Source organism: Falco punctatus, assembly GCF_963210335.1.
Source record: "Falco punctatus genome assembly, chromosome: 2".
Taxonomy (NCBI): domain Eukaryota; kingdom Metazoa; phylum Chordata; class Aves; order Falconiformes; family Falconidae; genus Falco; species Falco punctatus.
Window position 1 is genome coordinate 71,503,017 of NC_137581.1, and position 20,898 is coordinate 71,523,914.

General features: G+C 40.8%; 1 protein-coding gene across 5 annotated transcripts in view; it reads right to left on the reverse strand.

Annotated features, from left to right (window-relative positions):
* Window positions 1-232: 232 nt before the first annotated feature.
* The window catches only part of GABRB3 (gamma-aminobutyric acid type A receptor subunit beta3), a 217,590-nt gene continuing 196,924 nt past the window's right edge, over window positions 233-20,898 (reverse strand). For all 5 annotated transcript variants that reach the window (XM_080377381.1, XM_080377380.1, XM_080377379.1 and 2 more), the window contains one exon: window positions 233-18,392. In XM_080377381.1, coding sequence (XP_080233507.1) covers window positions 18,042-18,392 — 351 coding nt within the window. In that variant the 3' untranslated portion in view covers window positions 233-18,041. The remainder of the gene's footprint in view (window positions 18,393-20,898) is intronic.

Genomic DNA, 20,898 nt, shown 5'->3' on the forward strand with positions numbered 1-20,898 from the left:
GGTGGTCTTCTATAATGAGGTTACAGCACTGGTGGATAAGGGAAGAGCAACTGATGTCATCTACTTGGACTTGTGCAAAGCATTTGACATTGTTCCACATGACATCCTTGTCTCTAAACTGGAGAGACACGGACTTGATGGATGGACCACCTGGTGGATAAGGAATTGGCTGGATCGTTGCACTCAAAGAGTTGTAGTCAATGACTCGATGTCCAAGTGTAGACCAGTTACTGGATTCTGCACTGTTTAACATCTTTTCCAGTGACATGGACACTGGGATTGAGTATGCATTTGCACCCTCAGCAAGTTTGCTGATGACACCAAGCTGTTTTGGTGTGGTTGACACGCTGGAGGGAAGGGATGCCATCCAATAGGCTTGAGAGGTGGGCCAATGTGAGCCTCATGAAGTTCAACAAGGCCAAGTGCAAGGGCCTGCACCTGGGTCAGGGCAATCCCAAACACAAATACAAGCTGGGAAGAGAATGGATTGGGAGCAGCCTTGAGGAGAAAGACTTGGGGATGCTGGTGGACAAGAAACTCAACATGACCCAGCAATGTGTGCTTGCAGCCCAGAAAGTCAACTTCATCCTGGGCTGTATCTAAAGAATTGTGGCCATCAGGTCGAGGGAGGTGATTCGGTCCCTCTGCTCTGCTCTGGTGAGACCCCACCTGAGGTACTGCATTCAGCTCTGGGACCCCAAACATAGGAAAGACACGGACTTGGTGGAGCAAGTCCAGAGGAGGGCCATGAAGATGATCAGGTGGCTGGACCACCTCTGCTATGAAGACAAGTTGCTGTCTTTATAGAAGTCAGTACAGCCAGGCAGTATCTCCTTACACTGTGTGGATAGGCATGATGACGTACTGTGACCAAGAGGCCTACCTGTATACACCTTTCTCTTTATGGCATATCCCATCTTCCTCCTTTCCCTCTTTTAGATTTGATTTCTCCCTAATTACAAGCTGGAGTACCTGTGGATGGCAAAAGGTAAAGGCACGAGACCCTCCTGCTTAAATTCAGTTTGGGCTGTCCATCAGATAGAAAATGAATGTGCCTAAAGTTCTTAACATCCAGAGAGGGGCAATAATGGTAGGTGGTCTTTTGTATCGTGCTTCTCAAGTAGTGCTGTGTGCACCTATGATCTTTATTTGCCTTTCAATCACAAACAAAAGCTTACCGCTGTGCTGCTCCTATTCCCAACATCTGCTTACAAAAAAATATCTCTGGGCAATGCTGTGATGGCTCTTCTCAGATACATAATTGAAGAAAGGGAATCTCTGAGGGAAAAAAGCACTTAACCATGTTTAACTTTTTGAATTAGATGCACAGGAGTCTTTGACCCTAAGGATGATCTCAGATATAACCCAAACATGATAAATATTCAGGAAAGCTCTTGAAAATGTTGTTTTTCTATTATCCAGCCTTCTTGAATTTCCCTCCTAGCTCTGTGTCACATTTCATGCAAGTTGTAATCTCCAAAGGGAAAAAAGCACTTAACCATGCTGTCAGGCTCTTACTTCAGGCTCTCAACATTCTGTTTCCTCTGAACACTGGTGTATATGTATGAGACTTATAGATATTGTCTGACTAAACAAATCAAACCACCAGCTATCTCATGGGAATTCCTCAGGTAGCTGTACTCCCCTACTCTTCAAAATGTTGGAATGTCTTTTAAATATGATCAAAACTCTGCTAGAAATGCCATCCAAGGTGTAGTAACTTGAAAACAATCACATGGATGTAGGTAAACAAGTTTGATAACTTTGACCTAATTAGATAGATATTAATAATAACATGTTATAAAGGTATATATATATAAATTTGTGAAATAATAAATACACACATACATTTTTATATTGTGTATATAAAAATATGTATATAAATAGTATAGCAATGTAACGTAATATCGTATACATTGTTACAATAGACTATTTCAGTTGGAAGGGACCTACAATGATCACCTAGTCCAACTGCCTGGCCACTTCAGGGCTGACCAAAAGTTAAGCACGTCGTTAAGGGCATTGTCCAAATGCCTCTTAACCACTGACAGGCTTGGGGCATCGACCACCTCTCCAGGAAGCCTCTTCCAGTGTTTGACCACCCTCTTGGTAAAGAAATGCTCCCTGCTGTCAAGTCCGAACCTCCCCTGGCACAGCTTTGAGCCATTCCCACGTGTCCTGTCACTGGATCCCAGGGAGAAGAGCTCAGCACCTCCCTCTCCACGTCCCCTCCTCAGGAAGCTGTAGAGAGCGATGAGGTCGCCCCTCAGCCGCCTTCTCTCCAGACTAGACCAGCCCAGAGTCCCTAGCCACTCCTCACAGGACATGCCTTCCAGCCCTTTCACCAGCTTTCTTTCCCTCCTTTGGACACATTCAAGGACCTTCACATCCTTCTTTACTCGTGGGGCCCAGAACCGCCCACAACGCTCCAGGTGAGGCCGCACCAAGGCTGAACACAGCGGTACCATCACCTCTTCTGGCCGGCTGGTTGTGCCGTGTTCGGGGCACCCCAGGGTGTGGGCTGCCCTGGTGGCTGCCAGGGCCACTGCTGACCTGCATTGAGCCTGCTGCCGACCAGCACCCACAGATCCCTCTTGGCAGGGCTGCTCTCCAGCCACCCCTTTCCCAGTTTATACTTGTGCCTGGCATTATTCTGTCCCAGATGCAGAATCTGGCATTTGTTCTTGTTAAATGCCATTGATGGTGTAATCACTGGGCGTGCTCATGCCCAATACTCCAATCTGTCTAGAAACTTCTTCAAGCCTCTTGTCCCTTGAGAGACTCAGCAGCACTTCCCAGTCTGCTGTCATCAGCAAACTTGAAAATGGTGCGTTCAACTCATCCAGATCATTGATAAATACATCAAACAGAACTGGCCCTAGAGCTGAACCCTGGGGAACACCTCTGGGGAATGGTTGTCAGCCAGAGGTAGCACCATTCACCACAACCCCTTGGGCTCTGCCTTTCAGATGGTTCTTCACCCAGCACACAGTGAACCTGCTCATCCTACAGTTGGACAACTTGTCCAGAAGGATGCTATAAGAGACAGTATCAAAAGCCTTATTAAAATCCAGAAAAACTACATCCATCGCTTTCCCTTCATCCACGAGGTGGGTGACCTTATCACAGAAAGATATCACAGAAGACTTTTCCTTTGTGAACCCATGTTGACTGTGCCTGATTTTCTATTGCTTTGTAAAGCTAATTTCTAGGAGCCTGAGAAATCTGGGAACCCTAAAGAAAGAATCTATGTGTGACCAAGAACAGGTTAAATCTATTCTGACTCACATTTAGAAAAATACCAGGAAATTACTATGTCTTAAAATATTGTTAATCTACACCTGAAGTAAAACATGGTTTGATGGGTATTCCACGGCCAAGCAGATTATCTGGGGAAAAATGATCCACAGAAGAATAGGCTGTCTGAAAAAGTATATGTTGGTGTATGCTACACAGAACGGATATGTTATCAAATTGAAGAAAATAGGAACATTCTAGGGGAAAACAATTAACCTTGTATGTGGATCACAGAAGTTAGTCACATGAAGAACCATCAAAGTTGACCATAACTAATATTTTAGGTTGTGTGTATCGCACTTCCTCACACACAATTGTGCAGACGTGGTTTTTCTTCAGAGCTGGGTGTGCAGAATTTTTCATTCTGATATCCCCCACTGTAAACCCAGGTATGTCAGTATTAGTTTTGTAATATTAAAAGGAAATACACTTCTATTGCTGGTGTTTGGTTTGGGATCCCACCCTTGAGATGTGTCTGTAATTTAGATGTCACAGAGGCATTTCTTCTGCATTACTTTCACGGTTCTTGCACACTCTATGGAACCACATGCAGCTCTACAGAAATATAAAGGAATAGCTTGGACCTATTTTTCTTCCTTTCTTTTTTCACTTTCTTTTCTTCCATGCTCAATTTTCCAGCCATCACTGAGACACAGCTCACGGTTTATGGAGAAATCTCAAACATCCTAACAAATGGCGTGAGAACAAGCCTTTAATGCAGTATTCTTGTACTCGACATCTCTGCACTGGCAAGCACTTACAATTCCCCTTAGGTGTCTCTAATTATAATGCATGGTTCATTAAAAATGACAACGGAGTTCATTGAGCCTGCATTCTTGTGATTAATTGCAATGTTCTCCTAATCAGTTGTTGTTATTTATACCTCTGCCTTTACGCAACTGATTATACTGTACATTTGCACCATTCAGAGAGTAACAGAAGGGACACGAAGGTTATGTTTACATGATGCTATGGAGCCTGTTGTAGATATGCCCAAACCAGCGGTGACCCAAGCTGTGTGCTGGTACAGCACAGAGCTTTACAGCGCTAGAGTTACTTACTTGTCTGGGTCTCTGTCTCAGAGCCACAATGAAGCCACACCAAGCCTATAAGCTCTGCCTCTCAGAAGGATTTGTTAGACTCAATGAAGAGCTGTGGAGTCGTGGTTTTTCTGCTTTCAGTTAAGCTCATGCTGTCTTCAGTTGGTAAAACATCACAGGCAGCTCCATGCAGGTATTTCTCAGGAACTCCCTTTGAGTGTTCCTGCCTGTATGTGTGTACATATATATCACATATCAGATTTCAGCAACCAGAAGCTAAATCCTTCTTTAAGCCTCCTAAAAATATCTTTAGAATATCCTAAATCCACTGACTAAGCACTGCTGTCTTTTAAAGAAACCACTGAACAAAATCCAGAAATAAAGTTTCTTTGAAAATCAGCTCCCATCAAACTGGAGGAACAGAAATTTTGAGGTGCAAAACTCTGTAAGTTGCCAATGACAAGGCTGTAGTTTGATCCATCTCCGGTTTACATTTGTCTGCAAATGATTTCTGTTTTTTGTTTTATGATCTCAGCTAAGGTAGTAAGCAATTTGAGAGGCCTGTTATTGGATATCCCAACCTGAGACAACACCAGTAATCTGATTTTTGGCAAAACTGCAGAGCAGCTATCTGAAAACAAGTTAGTCCCTCTTGGGTATAGTGGATGTGCATACAAAAATTGTAGCAGTGCCACATGCCAGCTCATTTTTCATAGTATTTTTGCATAGAAGCTGCAAACTTCCTACGTTGCTACTGATCTTTCTTACGTCTTCCTCTTCTTTCAGATTTCTGCTTGCTACACATCTGCTCTGCAATTCTCCTGTTGCTCAGTGTCAGACTTTTAGTTGCAATCTAATGCTATTTGCACAGCATTATCGCCTGGAGGCCAAAGTCAACTTTGGCAAGCCTCCTACTGGCACGTTATGTTAATAACTGATTGGTTTTGTACTCAGCGAGAGCAATTTGTTCCAACAACTGGGATTCGTCCCACTTTTCTAGCGAGTACACAGCTACACTCTAGCACAAACATTAAAGGCCAAGGTCTTTAAAAATAGAAAGGGAGGGACCACCAGCATCACTGCATCCAGCTCAACAGCTGCAGGCAGCTATAGAGTAGCTGCCTAGTCCAAACTGTACACCCACACCTGACCCTACCATCACAGAGCCTTGCTCCTGAGAGCAAATTTACATTTTCTGACTTCTGACTGAAGTCTTTTAGCATCCGAGCATCCCCACCAGCTTCAAATATTTAGACTTTTTAGGTGGATAGTTGTTAAAACTTTGGCCCACACTGGTATGTAGATACTGCAGGAAAAATCAGGCAGATAAGGACCTGCATTAGTTAATCTACAGCAATGGGAATTCAGATTGCAGAAAGCATGCTTATCTGTAATGTACTTGTTCTCCAATATGTACAAAGTGTGTCCCTAATATTATATACATTTTTATTTGTCAATACATGGATGTACCTCCAGAGTTTAAGCAAGCTGGATGTTTTAACTGCCTGGGAAGTTTCAAAAAAAAAATATCTCCAGACAAACGAAAAATGTTACTCATAGGCAACAAAAAATACTATGTGAAAATTTCTTTGCCATCACATGCAATTTGCATTTTTAAATTGTGTCTGTGAAATTTTAGTCATTTGCATTTCAAGTCAGCAATTAGATTAAAAAAGCCCACAACTGCAGCTGTGACAAGTACTCTGTTATGTGATAAAACATAAATAATCCTCTTGTCCTCCAGTAACAACTCTGATGAGAATGAATTTTAGCATAGCACTCAACTTTTGCTTCTTCACCATTGTTTTCATCTTTGATACAGTATAACTGGAAACCCTAAAAGAATTACAGTCCAAACAAGATTAGTATTTAGTACTACAAATTGTTCTTGGTATTGCACTTGACCCTTTACAGAACATTTTTTCAGGTGCCATTAGGATCAGAACCACAGAGAGGCTTTTCCTGACACACAGGGTAGGATGGAATCCTATTAGGTTCCATCAGCCTTCAGATGAAGGGGAGATGAAGGTCTCTGGGGATGGACATCTATCAGTTTCCCTGGAGCTAGAGGCACATGACCTCCTTAGGAAGGGGAGACGAGTCCATATGCTTCTTAACCATCTTCCCCACCTGTCTTGTTGACAAAGACAGAGACTTTGAGGCTTTGGCAAAAAGACATTCGGAAGAATGTGACTGCAAATAAATACCACCTCTTTCCCCAGCTTCCTCCACCCTCAGTACCAAAACCAGCACCTTCCTTGCAGAGGTGCCTCCAGCTCATCCTGAGCATTGGTGCACCCAAACCCAGGCATAGCAGTCAGTCCATGACTACTTTGGGGAGTAACATATTCAGCATAGAGAGGACTGATGCTAGGAATGTAATTGTTCAACAGCTGCTCATGGATCAGGTCTCTGTATTACATGACCTTTGTCCTAAGTTTTATCTTCAGGTTCTTTCTGTCCTGTCAAACAAGGCATCTCCCCACTTTGCTCCAGAACCAGCAGGTCACAACTGGCTGTGGGATCACTATTTGCCTGGGGCTTCATGGGATCTTACTTTTGGCAGGGGCATTTTGGAAATCAGGTGTCCATGCAGCCCTGCAAGTGGAGTACCAAAAAGAAAAAGAAAAGGACAGGCAGTTTTAGTCATTTTAGAAAATGTCAGCTTTTATTCAGTAGTGGGGTTTAAAACACATCTCTGCATCAGCAGAGCTCCTTTGGCTTCTGAAACAGCCCTGCTCCAGCAGGCTGCTGGCTGGACCCACAGGACACAGCCCACACTGGGCAGCCAGAGACACCAGCCATATGTTATCAGCACAGTACACTGCTCTGGTCTGTGCCTGGTTGTTGCCACTACTGCAGGTTTTCCCTCGGTGATTATTAAGCACATTTGTGAGTGGTTTTTATGCTGAGCTGAGCTGGCAGGAGTAGGTGCTGCGGTCTGACCAGCCCTGTGCTGAGCACCTTGCTTCACGTGGGGAGGATGGCTTCAGTTGCAAACCCCGAGATAATTCAGTGTTTCTTTTCCTGCCAGCATCAATGCTTACGTTGTAACAGAGGTGTATTATGTCTGAGCCCCAAGACTCCACAGAGGAAATCTGGAAACTATTCACCACCTGTTGATGTCTGGTTTTCTCTGTGCTTCAAAACTTGTTCTTGCCTTGTCATTGGAGCTGCATAGAAGATACAGAAGACTTGGTGTCTGTTATTCGTCAGTGAGATGAAATGCAAGCTTTCCCTTCACCTTTAATACAGGTTTTCCCCTTCCTATTAATAGGTGTTAACATGAACTCCTTTCCTTACATCAGAAGGCAAGTGGACATAACAGGGAAAAGAGAATTAGAGACACAAAAGAAGACTGAAAATAAACCATGAACTAAGGGCTGAGCAGGGAAGAGACCAACAAATCTTGTTGGGAGAGTGTGTCCAAACAACACAAGTGAGGACATCTTCAGGAGGATTAAAGACAGCAGGCACAGTACATAATATTTTGATCATTTATGATCCAGAAAGAGGGGGTTTGCTACTTTTTTTCTGCAACAGGTGAGAGAAAGACTGAAGTGTTGGTGGGGAGAAAAGAGCACGATGTGACTAAAAATAGCTGAACTTGTTTTAGCTCAGCAAAGGGAAGGTAGAGAAAGATATGATTTCTTTCTAGAAATATATCAAAAGAGCAAATGCCAGATGGAGGAGGGCTATTTGAGCTAAAGGGCAGGTTTGGCAAAAGAACAAAAAGGGGGGGAAAATCAGCCATAAATACATTCAGCTGGGAGAGCTTTCTAACCATCCGAGCAGCAGGAGTCTGTAGCGTCCTCTTGTCTGGAGCCACAGGGGCCATCTCTGGGACTTAAAGGTAGACCCTGGTCACTGCATGAAAAAGAGTGAGTGACAGGGCTACCTGGCTTTGGCGAGGCAGGACGCTCCTAATGTTCAGTCCTTGCTCTTGAAAAAGCCCATGAAAATGGAAATGAGTGGAGGATTTGCTGACAGGCTTTCTACTAGCTAGCAGCTATTGATAGGACTGAGTGCACTGAAAATTTCCACAGCTAGCTATCAGACCCTCATCCAGCCAGTCCCCTGAAGCTCTTACCTTCATGTTTTACAATCACTTTACAACGGAAAAAAGGTGTATATCTATGAAGACAGTGCTTCAGCGGTTATCAACAGTTTTTCTTATTACAGCTGAAGCTACTAAACATGATTTTCCAGATCATTTGACATTCCAGCCAGCACTGAACTCCAAAAGAGCCACCTAAATATTAAACAGAAATTCTTCCAAAATTGCTACATTATCAGCAGCATAAGTGTAGCCCCCCTTGGCTTCTCACCTTCGAGATTCTCATCTTGTTCAACTGTGATTTCTCCATCCTCTTTCAAACCTCTAGTTTTAAATGTTAAAACTTTTTTTTTTTTTTTTTTTAAATTTAAGTCCCTCAGACTTCTGGGTTGGCGTCAGTGGGCAGGAAGCAGCATGAGAATCAGGCCCTGGTTTTACTTTTGTATATCATAACGCAGTTTCTGGCCAAAAATTCTTCAATTCCTAAACCAGAACTGTCCCATAGCTTGGGCTACAGTAACCTGCTTCAAGACAGTCAGCTCTTAGATAAGGTTTCTTTTTCAACAAAGCATGTAATAAGTCTGTATTATTATTAAATAACAATAATAATATTAAAATTATTATATTGATGTATTAATAAAAAATAATTGAAATACCTATCTGTTGCAGTAGGTTGTCAGCTTGCCTCCAGAGGTGGGGAAAGCTGTCCTGCCAGAGGTGCTCTACTTCCATTATTTTGGTGTGGTTTGGAGTTTTTTTATTTGGTTTGGCATTTTGCTGCTAAGGGGCAAGCCTGGGTTTTGTGGACATAGCTGTTTGTCACAGCAGCAATGTACATTCTTTTAGATTAAGTTCACACAAATTTCTATCCCTTGTAGCTATTGCAATTTCAGGTTTCAGTCCTCTACTGTATTTTGTACAGATGTCTTAAGTTCTGCCATTTATTTGTGCCTTGAATTTTATATAATCAATTAAGATGTAAATTTTCCATCAATCTGGCTAACACTAACGTCAGGTGCTCTGCAAAGCCTCTCGAAACCTCCGAGATCTTTTCTGTCAACGGGCTTTGGATCAGGACTCTTAATAGCAGTCATTTGCTTGAATCTATTCTAGTTTAATAAGTGATTAGCAGATGTTTTTTCCACTCTTTACCTAACAGTTGATAAAAAAGAATCCATGAGGAGCTGTGTACTAAATAATGGTATGATTTTACAACCCTCAAATTGCTTTAGAAAATAGATTTATAAATCATGCATATAAAAGTAAAGGATATTGACAAATTCTCTGCTATAAAAGAGGAGGCTTGCTGTGCTTTATGCGAGTCTCTCAACAATAAAGTGTTACCTATTATGGGACACTGGGAAAAACTATCAGATCTTTATATATCTTGGTGTCTTGGGTATCTCTTATTTCTGTTCTCTTTTATTTGAGGTAATTTACATCTCTTTGGTACTCAGGCTCAAATTCCTGCATCTTTTAGGATGAGATTCTTGTTTGAACACTGTTTAAACAACTCTTCGAGCAGGAAGAGAACTATGCAAAGAAAAAAGCCCTTGATTTTCCAATTACTTGTTATTCTTTAAGTCACCTTTCAATCCAAGCAACGTTTCTAACACTAAAAGATACCAACTATCAGGATTTGTTCTACTCGACCTTTCATGATATTTAGGCATCTGGCTTTCCAGCTCAAGTAATCAAGATGATAATTAAACCTACATCTTTGTGAATGTCAAAACTGTCATCTGCTTTCAGGATGTTACAGATCTGCAAGAAATGATGATCAAGAGAAATTTAACATCAGTGAGGTCATTAGGAAATTGTTCCAGCATTGGCTTCACCACAAACTGCCTTGTTAAAGCAAATGAGATACATGGAAGTATGCTATATTAACTGCCCATATAGAATACCTAATCAGCGTCATAAGTATACTTTGCAAATGTAATTGTCAACAGTATTTTAAATAATGCCCAAACAGTAGCAGCAGGTTATGGATATTCTTTAGATTGTTTCACTATTAATACGTTGCATTATGTGCAAGTTGTATATGAGTTTATTACACAGGTTAATTACTTTCCTGTTGCAAATGGGTATTGTATTTTTAGTGAAACCAACAAAAAACCGCCATGCTTCACATTAAATAATGGAAAATGAGATGGTAATTCGAAAATGAGTTAATGAAGCTGTAGCTTCCAGCTTAGAATAATGCAAAGTCAGGAGTGCTAATTTCATGGGAAAATGTGTCTTAAAATTGTTCCCGTTTGCAAATGAACTCATGTCACAGTCTTCCAATCCCAATAAGCAATCAGAAGTTATTTCCCAACAGCCAATGTGGCCATGAGTTTCCAGCCAAAGTTGTAAGCCCACACTTGGCTCTGACTGATACTGATGGGGAGGCAAGTGGGACAGTGCTGATTGTGGTATGGGATCACTTGCATTGCAGGATGTCTTCTGTCACCTGCAACTGAAACAGTTTAGTCCAAAACATTATAAACCTAGGCAAGTGTAGGAATTATTTCAATTTATCTGGCATTATTTCTCTCTTGCAGTCTCTGCCACGTGCAAACTTCAAGCACAGCAACTCCAACAGCAGTGCACCATGCAGCAGCACTGCTGTACACACAGTTCCCTCTGTCATTGCTCACAAGTTTCTCTGGAGGTTGGTTTTGCAGCTAGTCAAAGAATTAAGCCTAAAAATGTTGTCTTGGAACTCCAGATGTGAGCTTTTAGATAGCCCTTGGGATGATTGTATGTATTTCTGTTGGTTATAAATAGGGCCTGCAATGACTGGGGGACTGTGTGCTTCAGATAAATGTGCCATGTGAGATGGAATGAATTCAGCCCGTGTGTCATCTGCAGCATCAGGGGAATTAGACAGCTCTCAAAGGCAAAGCAGCACATCCAGTGTGCAACTGTCCAGAAGCAGCAGCAAGAAATACAGGGCTCAGGGAGAATCCGTGCCTTGAAGGCACTCACTGATATCTGCTTGCCACCCAAAGCATTTTCATGACAGAAGGGTCCCCTCCATCTAGGATGCAGTTAGATGCAGTGCTTTTGTCAGCTTTTTACATCAGAGGCAAGTGCCTATAGTACTTGCCCACAGGGTGCTCTAGGTCGCGTGCCAGGACCATTCTCAGCTGAGCTGGAATTTCCATCAAAACTCTCCAGCTACTCAGCCAAGAAGACAGACTTGTGAAAGCAAGAGTAGCATGAGAGCCTGACTCCAGCCTAGCTCTTGGGCTGCCTGCACTGGGAGATTTACTGTGTGCTGATTCCTGCTCCCGCAATTGTTTGTGCCTTTCACATTAAATATTGCTAGAAGAAAAAAGGTGGAAAGGCTTCATTGCTAAGTAATTTTAAATACTTTTGCATCTACCTACATTACTGACATTTTAGACTACAAACTCTTAAAAGTAGCCCTAGGCAGGAAGAATTTTGTACCAAATTACTTCTGTCCCTGTGGATTAAATGTATAACCTGAAGCAAAATTTGAGCCTGGGTGTACAGAGAGAGGTTCTTAATTGCCTGACAGCCTGCAAATTCCCCTTTTCCTAGTAATTTTCAAAGGATGGGAAAATGGGTTCTCTAGTGGCAGCGCTGGCATTTTAAATGGAGGAAGTGTGAAGCAGAGTTAGTTGTAAAAGTAACACAGCGTCTGATCTGCAAGACACTTTCTAACAAGCAGAAGATGTAATGGTACAGCCGAGTACGTCAGCACTTGGCAGAACATGTCTGGAGGCTTGAGCTCTTGGTAACCTGTAGACAGGTGGTTAACCTAGTGCAGGGGTTATGTAAACTCTGACCACCTGTGACATGGATGAAGGATGGAGGGAATGCCCAAAGGAGTACTGCTGAACAGATATAAAGTCTTTAGAAAACTCCCCATGCTCTGTCCCAGACTTCCAAGAACACTCATAAAAAGGCATCAGCACCTGGAGACAAGTATGCTAACCTCTTGAAGGCTAGAACATAAACTGAAATACATTTAAATACAATGTTAGAATGAATAACCTATTGGTTACAATGCTGTATCATAGCCCCGAGTACACATGTTGTTTGCCAGCGTGCCTTCTGCCAGCTAGGACAATAGCTATTTTATCCCCAGTTTTTTGCAGCAGGAGCAATAACATCTGAAAGCAGCCAACTGCTGGTGGCAGACTGGGGGATAATTCAGAGTTTAGCCTAAGGCTTGCTCTGGAGTCAAAGGAGAGGGATCGGTTCCTCCATGGAGGGCTTCAGAGCAGGGACCTGAGCAGCTTTGCAGAGCTCTGCCTAGGGAAAACCCAGGGAGGTGCCCTCCCTACACCTTGCTGGGGATATGCCAGTGCAGGGGCAACTGGCCTGAGCAGCTACTCTCTGGGTTCTGCCTTTTTTCCGGGGGAGAACAAAACCTGCAACCTGCTAATCTAAACTAGGCTGCAATGCTGGGACAAAGGCATCCAGCATAGCACATTGCAAAGGTAAGGGACATCGTCCAAACAAGGATTGTGCTTGCTTAGGCATTACCTAAAGTTCAGTTAATTAGGCAATAATTTAAACTCTTGCTGATTTTAGGGGCAGTAGTTTTTCTTTTTGTACTAATACATATTTCATGCATATGGCTTTAGTCTTCAAGTATGATCAGTAATGCTGTGTGTTGGGTAAGCTGCCAGAGGGTTTGATTTTCAGAAGTTTTGAGTCAACAAGTCAGTCCCTCACAAGCTGTAAGAACCACATAAATTAAACACCCAAAATGTGAAATAATTTTAGAAAAACTCAGACCTTCTGTTTGGGGGAGTTTGAAGGCACTTATGAGAGACTGTTCAAAAACAGTCCAGAGAAGCTTTGGGATTCCTACTGCATTTAGCTTGGTTTTCAGCTGTCTGACATACTTCTATTAGCAGGTAGAGTTTGCTGTTGTGACAGCTGTGATTATAAAACCAACATCTGTGGAAATAGTCTTGATACTAATATTTGGGGAATTTGGGGAGATTTATTTATTTGGGGAAAACATCCAATCATTTCTACTAGAACCTGAACTTCTTTAATATAGTGAGTAGTACTTAAGTAATTAATGATAACATTTATCCATACATCAGCTCCAAAATACAGAAATAAATACATCTCTTAAAAGATATTCCCAATCACAAAACTAAGGTTGGTACATCCAGGCTGAACTGGAATATAGAGATAACAGATGTTACTTATGATCTGGGAAGCATTGCTAAAAGTGAGCAGAAATGTGCTGACCTCAGAGGGAGCCTTTCTGCTGACTTCAAAGGCCTTACAATCACATCTGTGGTGCTGAGTATTTTATCTGCTCCTAAAAGTTGTATCATTAGCTATGATGAGATTTAAGCAAGCATGTGGCAGCTTGTTCCCATGCAGGGCACAGCAACTGGGTTTAAGGATGGTCTGCTTTCCAAATCTTCAAGGTATTTTTTGGTTTGGGGGGAAGGGGTTGGTGAGCTACTCTCAAGAGGACTTTAAAAACCCCTCTTGGAATCTGTCCACATCCCGACTCCTCTAAAATAAATTACTAATATTTAGCAATAAAAAGTGTAATGAACACAATTAGGATTCCTGATACAAACCAGGAGAAAGATCTTTTGGTTTGGTTTTGAAATATTCATGACTTGATTAATGAAGCAAACAGGACACGCTGTCCTGTTTTGATATCAAAAGCTCTTTTGACTCCTGGGCAGACAGAGCTTTCATATAAAGCAGAGGACAAACTTTGTGCTCTTAACCACAGTGCCCCAGCCTGAAGAGAGGTTGGTTTGACATTAAAGAATCTTGCTATAGTCAGTGGATGTAGTTTTACCCTCTCCCTTAAACACTAGGAAATAAAGTAGCTTAATGATTAGGACTCCCTTTTGCTACTTCTGTGTCGATAAGAAAACACTTTCATGGGTTTTCTTCTTTAAAATTAATTAAGACTAACATGTAACATGTAATTAAACATTAAAATTTAGCCAAACACAGAGTCATCACACTCCCTCCATCCCCAGAAAAAAAAAGCAAGCAATTAATCTTTAAATCCTTTTTAATAAATGAATATTCATTCATCAATATTTTCATAAAGCATCTCTTCATCATTCCATTTTTCTATTCTTTTTTTTTCACTGCTGAAGAATACCAAAAATACATAGATGTGCCTTAAGCAAAAAAGACTGGGTTTTCATTTATCTTTACAATGGGATGTAATCAACTTAAAGAGTTAAATCGCCACAATATTTCTATTGTTTATTGACCCTTTGGGTTGTAACACAAGATAGTTCCAGTTTTCTTTTTTTTAATGCCATTTACAAACAAATTATGTGTAAATGTTATCTATAGTAGTGTTGAGTTAGAAAGGAGTTAATTAGCGATGAAATACATCGGTACAATTTAGTTGAAATTACCATTTTTAGTCTTAAAGACATCTATGGTTAAAATCATATACTGCAGCTAGCACACAGGGACAAGAGCCAGAAAATGGGAGGTCAAGGCAAACACTGTTCTTAACACATGGTTGTGTGTGTATGTGTGTGTAAGAAGTGGTGCTGGGACTGGAAGAAGGGAATTGGCAAAAAAAGGCACAAAAATGTGTGTTAAAGATGAAGTGTTGACCTTAAGTGATATTTTCCTGGCTTTTTTCAAGTCAAACCAAGACTTGGATCTGTTCAAGGTTCAAACTGTTTGTGCCCTGTGGAGCTCAAGTAGACCACTGAATATGAAATCTTGTGAAAAAGCTGAAACTTGCAACTGCCCACTTTCTGCAGGTGGGGAGTAGTTTCATGAAAGGGGCTGCAATAAGTCACTGCCCTCCAGTTGTGCAAAGGGTGAGAGAGGGGGAGTCCTCAGAGACTCAGTTCTCTTGCCCATTGCAAGGGTCTAAAAATGATCGCTGCTTCTTTGCTCTGGCCAGACAGTAATTATACATTTGCTTGGAAATCCTGGCCAAAGCCACAGAAGAATTAATTTCAACGAAATTGGGAGTACCCATTTCTATCACCACTAAAAATTATCCTCTTCTTCTTGAAGATATCTGCCTGGCCACATGATTTCTAGAAGCTGGGGCTTGAAGAGAAGAGAGAACTGTGATTAAATCATGTGGATGGGATGACTCTTTTCCTGAATCCCATTTTTCAGGGTGGTTCTTTAGGGCAGTTACTGAAAGACTTGCTCGAAGATCATTTCATTAGGGTAATTTTTCTAAAGCAAAGACTCCCATTTTTAAGTTTTATTAAAATCAGAATATTTTTTTTTGTTTTAATTATATTCTGTTATTAGAATAAAAGCTTGGGAGGGCTTTTCAAAATTTCTACCAAATACATAATTTGGGAGGGTGTTAATTGTTTAACTACTTTGATTATAATGATGAAAATGTTCTCTATAATCCCTTCACAGTTTGAAGAGATACTAGACAGCTCATAATACATTGCAATTTACCAATGGGAGCTAATACCGAGGAGCTTCTAAAACCCAAGTTTTTTCTGCTCCACCTATACGGGTTCCTTTGAGGCTCTTCATACTGTATAGTTGTCTGCAGAAACAGTGCTTAAAAACTGCAATTACAGCCACTTTGCACCACTGCCAAGGATGCAGCAGGACTGCGGTGCTGATCCTGCACATGCCAGCAGCCAGGGTTATGGTGAACGCTACCAGCTGGAGATCGCATTGCAGCTATGCTGCAGGGCAACTGCAGGTTGCAGAGCCCGTTCCTGTTCAAGAAGCAGCCCAGAGGATGGGATTGCAACACAGACTTTGCAACCCAGGTTCATCTATGCTGAATTTCAGCCCAGAGCAAAATTTCACAGTTCAGCTGCAAATAGTCAGGGGTGGGAACAGTAACAGACTGTACACGGCAGCAACACAAGTATCATTGCTCTACTCACAGATAAACCAAGTACTAGTCAGAACATGGGTCATTACACAGCCAAGGCAGCCTTTTCAGTTTCACCCCTTTTTGTTGTTTTTGGTAGATGCATATCCACACATTTTTCTCCCATATACATCTTTAACTAGCACACAAAGCTTTCTAGCTGCCAAAAACTCCCACCGAGGCCCAGAGGAATTCTACATGCAGAGAACTGGCAGGACTAAGCCCAAATATTATATTTATATTTTTTTTTAGATCTATTTATGCTACTGTATTTGTTGTTATTTGAGAATGTACATGATAGAAACACTGTTTACAAAAAATATATCTCCTTTTTTTTAGAAAGGTTTGGTTCTGATAAATAACTAAGTTTACAGACCTGAAATTGGCATACCTTGATGACTACAATCTACTAGACTGAAAAAAGTTGGAATCACGGTAAAGGGAATGAATTGGGATGAAAACCAAAGTGGTTACATTTGCATGAATGATATGTTAGAACATAGTTAATGCTGAAACAAAACATACTGTATGCTATTTCTTGTGATCTGTGATAGCAGCACACTAGCTTGGTAAGTGTACATGTATATACTCTCAGTATATAAATAAAATATGAAAATGCTCCATTACAGAATCAAAGCATTGGAAGTGCTCTAGTTGCTCAATTCTAGAGAGGAAAAAGTTGTAACATCACAGAAACAAAAATATGACATAGCATGCGGTCACAATAGTAAGCACAGGGAAGAAAAATATTGAGAAAATATATGCATATTATGCAAATATATTTCACATTAACATACAATGTTATAAGAATGTTAAATAATGTGAATGCATGTTTAAAAAAGGCTACAGCTAGGTGGTTTCATGTCCAAGTAGCAAATAACCTGAGACATCTTCTATGCTTTCACTGGAATAACAATCTTTAAATCTACAGCAGATGTAGAACACATTGACAGTAGTTGAATTCTCAGCTAAATTATACTAAAAATGTGCTGTTCTCTTTCAAAATGACATGGCAGCTGGAACCAGTCCAAGGGAAGGAAAATGAGCTGTACATTTACAGTACTTACAAAAGATTCATTTCACTGTTGATGGACACTTAAAATGCTTCCTTGAAATGCTATGAACATGTATGTCTCCAAAGACCTAGAGTAACACTCCCATGATCAGCTTGCTTACTGCAGAAGAGAAAGCAAGGGATCATTAAAAATGATGCCTCTTGAGTACTGGGAAAAAATGTATTATGACATATATAAACCCAAGAAATTTTAGCAAAGAAAAATAAATTTGGCTTGATGAAATCATAGTTGATGGATCTGCAATATAAATGACTTATTTCAAACTTACCAGTGTAACTCTACTGCTTTATTATTAGTATGTATGGCAGCATTTACAAAGAATGTTACTAAATACTGACTTTATACATGATTACAGCTCTTCGAAAATGTATATGACAATCAAAGTTTTGTAGTGATAATATACAACACTTACTTTCTCAAGGCTTGTTGTTTTGATGACACCTGCCTTTCAATTTAAAAAGTTTTTCTGAAGTGCATTCTATGTTAAAGTGTCCGTAACCTCAGAATGAATGTGTACATGTGTGTGTGCATACATATACTTTTGCTTTGCAGTATGTGCTTTTAAGTACATACAATTATTTGTTACATGTATTCACACATACATGAGTATGGTCTACATAGTAAAAGTTCATATATATATATATTTTTATATATAAATATATATATAAACTGCAGGCAAGTAGTACTTCACTTGTTATAATTGAAGTCCTTTAAAAAAGTTCAGTCACTCAGTTAACATAGTATAGCCAGTAAATTAAGTTGAAAAGAGAAAATGTGAATGGAAACACCATTCTTGACCATCTGTCGATGGCATTCACATCTGTTAGATCAGGGATTTTTATTTTCAGTTGTGAAGACCTTCTTCGTAAATGGCCCCTCTTGCTGTGGGAGCCTGTTCTTTCTGATGAACGCCTTCCAAGGCTTTCCCGATGTGAGCTTTGCTTTCTGTACTGGATTCCTGAGTTGTCAAAGGATATTGTTGAATTTCGGGCATCCGTAACGCTGGTGGTGACCTCGTTGCTTGCCACCTCATTGTGAATTTCAAGGGATGTTAGCAGAATGTTTCCATGGGTGTCCACCTAGGGGACAAAAATAGAAATACAAATTTTCAGAAGGCTTAACATCTATCAGCAGAATGTGGGCATATTTAAATCTCCAAACCCACACATATTTTAAGAAAACATGTATTCATTTTAAGCACGTGATAATCTTAGAAAAACATGGCAATACTCAGCTGCTTAAAATAAGGCAAGTACTTAAATACTTTTACAAACAGGGTTATCATCATACTACCAACATCCAGTACAAAAATGTATTTTGGCAAAACCAGTCATTTTCCTCGCCCTCTAAACCAACCGCATTTTAAAGGATGGCGTAGTTCAGTGAAATCTCCACATTGCTGGCAATGGGGTGAGGGTAAGGGATGGATTCTCTCTCTGCTACAGTTGGAAAATAAATTAAACTGGACTATTTTTTTTTATCTGGGATTTAAAACCAGGTAAAAAAAACCCACAAACATGTCTTTGAAGTTTGCTAAAATCACAAGAATGGTTCTGAGCTGCTGAACTCCTTGCATTTTACAATCACAGAGCTTATTTACAACTTTTCTCTTAAACTTTGCCTTCCAAAATAATTTCCACAGTTTTCCAAGTGCTTAACTGTGGGGCTTTTCCACCTGGGTAAGTGATCTTAAAAAGCAATGAACTTAGACATGGAAGAAAGCTGATGAACTGAGGAAACAGGTGGCACTCCTCCCTTCCACCTTCATATCCAAGAGGTAGTGAGCCCAGTGCTGAGTACAAGTGAGCAATGCAATGCAATTTGCAGTAATTAAGAGGAAGGTTCTGATCATTTAGAGTCTGTAACAAATTCTGGGCCAGATTCTCCAGTCCCCTTTAGCAGAGATAGAGGAGAAGCAGCACAGAGCTCTGTACGGCTTCTTCAATCCAGAAAAACTTCCACTTCCCATAAGCAGCACTGACGAGAAGTCCCAAATTACGCCGTCTTAGTCAGTAATTAGTAGCTTTCATGGTGGCATCCCCTTGTGCCCCATGCCCTGCATGCTGGAGGATGGGCAGAGAACACAACTGATGCAGGGATCAGCTCCAACTTTCCTGCCAGTTTTTGGGAAAGGAAAACGATGGATGAAGGTAAAATAAATGCTCTGTGCTGCGTATTTTCAGCCAGTTAATGCATGTGTGATTCTGTTCAAAGTGAACTCAGTTCCCCATGTCAGAAGGAGACAGAGGATCATGGCATCAGGATAATCTCCAGGTTTATGTATACAATTTATTCATCCACAATTCATCCTGTAATTAATACATTTTTCTAACCTGCCACATGATCTAGCTGTGTTATCTGTGCAGCAGTTGAACATCTCATTCTAGAAGCGTCTGTTTAAAAGTGGCTGAGAAAACACACTATTGCCACGGCCTTTTGAAGTGTGTACAGTCATCTGACACCATGTCTTTTGCAAGCTTTGTGTGATAAAAGTATACATAGCTATGTGTCTGTCTATATGGAGTTAGCTCTGTTCAATCTTGCTAAAATTTTGTAAAATGGGTATTTCTTTCATCCATTATTGATGCTATAGCTTATCTTTTCTCAGTGAAAACAATTACGATAGTATACCATTAATGCTTTGCCAGGCATCTTGGAAATGGAAAAAGAATATAAAATGCTATGAATGACATACAGGCAAGTAGAAAAAACATATCCTACAGTATCCAACAAATCCTGCTGTTGTAGGCAACAGCACATTATGCTGATGAGTACCTATAAATAAAAATAAACAATGTGAACCAAAATAATGAGGTGGAGAAGCCTCAGTGGTGATTAAGAAGAATTTATTTTCACCATGGCAGAAACCCATGGGGTACAAAAGTACGAGCCTGAGGTTTGTAGAAACAAATTCATGCTGTTGAGCAGTATCTGTAACCAGGGAATACACACAGCTGTAAAATACAGCCATGGATATCTTACTACTTATGGTGGTCTCTGAAAAGAACTGATTCAGTTTTCTCTGGGGTTTTTTTTCACACAAAGTACAAATTATTATCAGGATTTGTAACAGCATTGTATGAAGTATCTCCACAAACTGCATTTTCCTTATGATGCTTAAAACTAAATCTCTCATACAGGTCCCCACAGCATCACATGTCATCTCCTTCCCCATCTCTTCCCAAGCTTTGAGAAATGTCCTTCAGCTTACTAAAAATGGCCCAGCTGAGACCATTTTGCTGGACTCCACCCTGACATCACTACCTGCCCCTTGCAGGTCTCTACTCCCTTTCCTTCCACCACCACAGATGTCAGCTGCTCTTTCCCTCAGGGCTTCCTGATCTCTCCTGATTCTGTTTGTCACCTAGATATATACAGACATCAACCCATCCAGGGGTACTTTGTCCTTCTACACCAAACCTGGATTTCTGAAGTGAGGTGTCAGCTGATGGCTTGTATTCTGGAAGTTACGTCTATGTATTCAGGCTTCTCCTGCCCAAGGAATTAAATTTTATTCCACTTATTTCATCATACTGCATAGCCGCCTTCACCATATCTGCCAAAGCTGCATGCCACCCAAATGTG